Raw genomic sequence first — 4,108 nt, 5'->3', positions numbered from 1 at the left:
TTCCCTCCCTGCCCTGGCTGCTGAGGGACAGAGGCACCACAGCCCAGGCTGGCAGCACTCACACCCTGCTGGCACAGACATCCCCATGTTCCATCTCTGGCCCAACAAACCCAGGATGTTTCTGCTTTCCTGTCACACTTGGCAAATGTCACTGACATGGATGCAGGCACAGACACCCTGTGTGGCTCTGGGGTCAGAGCCCCTTTGGCACAAACACCCCAGAGAGTGTTGGAAGGAATCTGTTAAATCTTCCTCACACAAAGCACAGTTTATCAGATTATGCTCCTTTCTGACCCAGACATGGGGCAGCTGAGAGGCATTTTAAAAACTTGGATTCCATGTTCAGTCTCATGTGAAGGGTGAGACAATACAGATGTTACAATTCACCATCACAATCAGCAGCCAACTATTTCCTAATTCCAATATACTGTAAGTGTGTCTTGGCCTATCAGCTTTTGTCACACTATGCTGTAAGTGCCTTAAAGGTAATCATCTAAAATTACCCCTTGTGAATCTCATTACAATGCATCTTTCATAGTTCTATTTCTCTAAGGTATCCAGTCTTATTTACAAAGTCACCCTTTAAAACTTGTTTCTAGCTCCAGTTCTCTCTCAGCAATGTCTGTCCCATTCTGTGGCATTTCTTATCTCAGAATTTCCATACAGATCCACACTATGTGAGCCTTCTGTCAAACTCTGGAAATTTCCTGCACATCCATTTCCCTCCCAGAGCTGTTCCCTGCCCAGCCCAGGGGCTGTGGGTGCTGCTGCAGGGCACAGGAGCTGGAGGAGCCCTGCAGTGTGACATGAAACCAGCAAAGCAATTGCCAAGCACAAAGAGATCCATCCTCACCTGCTCTGATGGCTGAATCCCTGCGGCTCATCCTCGGGTGTCCCTGCTCCAGGGAGGATGGCCTGGGCTCACACGCTGCCCTGCCAGCAGAAGGGAAAGGGTTAATGGAGCTTTTGGGCACATTCTGTCCCCAGAGGGGTTGGGCACAGGCACGGGAAGCTCTCACACACAGAGAAAGGGTTAATGGAGCTGTTGGGCACGCTCTGTCCCCAGAGGGGTTGGGCACAGGCACGGGAAGCTCTCACACACAGATTATCCCGAGCCAGAGCCCTCCAGGGCACCCTGGAGACAGAGAGCAGGAACAGACACAGCTGCAGCGCTGATCCTGCTCCTGCTTTCCCCCAGGGGCAGGGACAGCATTCCCTCCCGGCCCCGAGAGCCCCAAGGACAGTCACTTATTGGGGTGGCACTGGAGCTGCCACTTTGCTGCCACTCCTGCCCTAGAGCCAGCAGGTTTCTGTGGGAGCAGGAGTTATTTGTGCAGGTCAGAGGCTGCACATCCCTGGAGCGTTCCCTTAGGGACACAAAGCTTCCCACGTGCCTTTTGCAGTTCACTTTGTAATTTAAGTGCATTTCGGGAGAGTTTAAATGGGAATGAGGTGCCCCGGTGCCAGCCCAGCATCAGATATGGGGCATGAGGAGACTCACCAGACACATTCCCTGCAGACTCTCCCCTCTCAGCAGTCCAGCCGCAGCATTCGCATTTCTCACCGAGTTCTCTTTCCAGGATTCCCAGCAGGAAACTGGTGGCCGCTTCCAGATGCAAATCCCCAAGGCAGCGCTGCTCCTCTCCCCCCCGAACCCCCCCTGCCTCCATCCTTTCCTCCTTTTATAACCTCGGTCCCACCCAGCATTCAAAGGGAGGCTCCCAGGTGTTTCCGAGACCCAAATCATTCCAGGTGTTTCAGGAATTAACAGAAATAAGCTCGTCCCTTTTGGGGTAACAAATTATCTCTTTCCCCATTCCCCCTTCTGGCTCCTGTTCCCTAAGGCAAAACACCCGGATCAGGTGGGGGCCAGGGGAAAATGTCAAGTCTCCAAACCCAAACCAAAGTTGTTTTTCCATCGGTTTCCCTCAGGACTGTTCAGTTTCCCCCCTGTTCCTCGGCCACAGGAGCAGCTTCTCTGTGGGACCCGTGGGGTGGCACAGGGACCCCCGTCCCGCTGCCTGCCCAGAACGGAGCCCATCCCATCCAACCGCAGCTGGAGCGCGGCGCGGGTTTCACTCCATGGAGCGCGATCGCAGCGAGCCGCGAGTGCCGGCACAGACCCGTCCCGCACAGCAGCGGCTCCGGCAGCGGCGCCGCAGCACACGCGGCCCTGTGGGTGCCACCCCGCCCGGGCGGCCCCTGCGCGCCTCTGTCCCCTCCGGCCGCACCCGAGGGCACCGTGCCCTGCCCGAGCCAGGGGATTGTCCCGCTCCTGGCACACGGACAGGGCGGAGAGAGCGACCCCGCGTTCTGCAGGGCGGGCACGGGGCTGGGCACGGAACCGCAACCCGGCCGCCTTGTCCCGGGACAGCAGCTGTCCTTGGCCATTCCTGCTGCTCCCGGGGCTAAAACCGCCTGGGGAATTGCTTCTGATCACAGCCATCAGGTGTCTGACGGGAGTCCCTGAAACAGAACTGTCTGTGACAAATGGGGGTGCTAAAGATGGAGTGACAGCAGAGGGAACCTTGTTCCTGCCAGTTACCCATGGGAAGAGAGCAATTCCCAGCCGTTTTATGCTTGGGAAACAAGGAAAGGGAATTCTGTGTCCTCACCTGCTGAGGATACACATCTTCACTGTCCCATAAAGGGACCATTTAAGGCTTTAGAGAGATTGCCATGGGTCAAGGATCTGCTCCCTCGGCAGGGCAGAAGGTGGAGCTGCTGTTGGTGATTGTGACAATGGCCTGAATAATTAGAGATCAGTGGGAAGTTGTTCAGTGCACCGGCAATGACAGAGAATGTGCTGGACTGGTGTCACACGTAGAGCTGGACAATGACCCTGAACACCCCAAAAAGGTAAAGAATCCCTGAGCCACGCTGTGATCAGACCCCATAGGGGCGATTTATTGGAAGGGCCAGTAAGGAACAACGGGAATTCCCTGGTCCTCAGCTTGGTCCCGCCTGCCCACACCCCCGCCCTCGAGAAGTGCTGCTCTCCCCGGCTGGAAAGCCAACAAACATTTTTTCCTCCGTCCCTTGAAACTCTTCTCTGAAAACCTCCGTTCTCCCGCGCTTCTCCTCCTCCAGCATCCTCCTCCTCGCGTCCCTCCCCGGGCCTGTGGCTCCGCTGCTCCCCGGCGCTCCGGCAATGAATAGAATGGATGCGATGAATGTAATCGATGTGAGCCTCGCCGGGCGGCCCGGGGCGCCGGGGGCTCAGGCCAGCGCCGGCCGTGCCAGCACCATCAGGTGCTGCAGCCGCTCGTAGGACACGAACATCACCACGTTCCAGGAACCCAGCCGCAGCAAGGACGGGACGAAGCTGTGCCGGCACAAGCGGGGCTCAGGGGACGTGCGGGGACATCCCCAGAGCGGGGATCGCCCAAATCCTGCCCGCGGGTCGGGGTGATTGGGGCTCTGTGCCGCGACCCGTCCGCAGGAGCTGAACTCACCTCTTGTAGAGGCCGGCGGGGCCGTCCTGCATGAGCAGGGCCAGCAGGCAGCTCAGGGCATTGCGGGGCTGCCCGGGGCTGTCGTTCATGGACCGCGTCTTCACCACGTCCACCGGCGACGCCACCGCCGTGGCACGGAACCCGGCGCCGAAGGCGGCGCCGAGGTGCCACGGGACGTTGCGTGAGGGTGGGCAGAGCCGGGGCTTGGACGCTGCAGGGACAGGGATGGCGCCCGGCCATGTCCCCCCCTGTGCCGTGCTCACCTGTCATCGGGATCGGAACCGGGACTGGCATCTGGACCGGGATATCGGGACCGGGATCGCGGCTGGGAACGGGCGAAGCCACGGAACCCGCCGAGCCCCGCGGGCGCCGCCTGGCGGACACAGCGCGGCGGTGCAGAGCAGCGCCCTCCGGTGGGAGGCGGCGGGACTGCAGCGCGACTGGGGCTCCAATAAATAACTTTTATTTTTATTTTTATTTTTAAATTTATTTTTATCATTATTATGTATATTATTTGTTTTATTTTTATTTGTTTTATTCTTATTTTAATTTTGAATGTATTTTCAGTCATGTTCACGTTGAGCCTCTCGCTGAACCCAAGAGATAAGGAATTTCTTGCTAATTTTTTGCTCCTTCTGACCAACTGAACCCAT

The 4,108-nt window shown here is 57.4% G+C and overlaps 1 protein-coding gene across 1 annotated transcript; it reads right to left on the bottom strand.

Moving 5' to 3' along the window:
* Positions 1-2,755: 2,755 nt before the first annotated feature.
* On the bottom strand, positions 2,756-3,896 carry LOC141727051 (uncharacterized). Its single transcript, XM_074532595.1, has 2 exons — positions 3,456-3,896; positions 2,756-3,325 (listed from the first exon to the last, which is right to left on the bottom strand). Exons 1-2 carry the CDS (start codon positions 3,747-3,749, stop codon positions 2,756-2,758), a joined length of 864 nt encoding a protein of 287 aa, XP_074388696.1. The 5' UTR covers positions 3,750-3,896.
* Positions 3,897-4,108: the final 212 nt, after the last annotated feature.

Source organism: Zonotrichia albicollis, chromosome 2 (genome assembly GCF_047830755.1).
Source record: "Zonotrichia albicollis isolate bZonAlb1 chromosome 2, bZonAlb1.hap1, whole genome shotgun sequence".
Lineage (NCBI taxonomy): Eukaryota > Metazoa > Chordata > Aves > Passeriformes > Passerellidae > Zonotrichia > Zonotrichia albicollis.
The sequence above is the reverse complement of the archived record's forward strand: the minus strand, read 5'-3'. Positions and strand labels throughout refer to the sequence as shown.

Bases quoted from the DNA above. Each gene is read 5' to 3' on its own strand.
- LOC141727051 (XM_074532595.1), bottom strand. From the start codon at position 3,749: ATGCCAGTCCCGGTTCCGATCCCGATGACAGGTGAGCACGGCACAGGG. The intron at 3,326-3,455 runs GTGAGTTCAGCT...GTGCCGGCACAG, and splicing joins CCCGCCGGCCTCTACAAGAG to CTTCGTCCCGTCCTTGCTGC.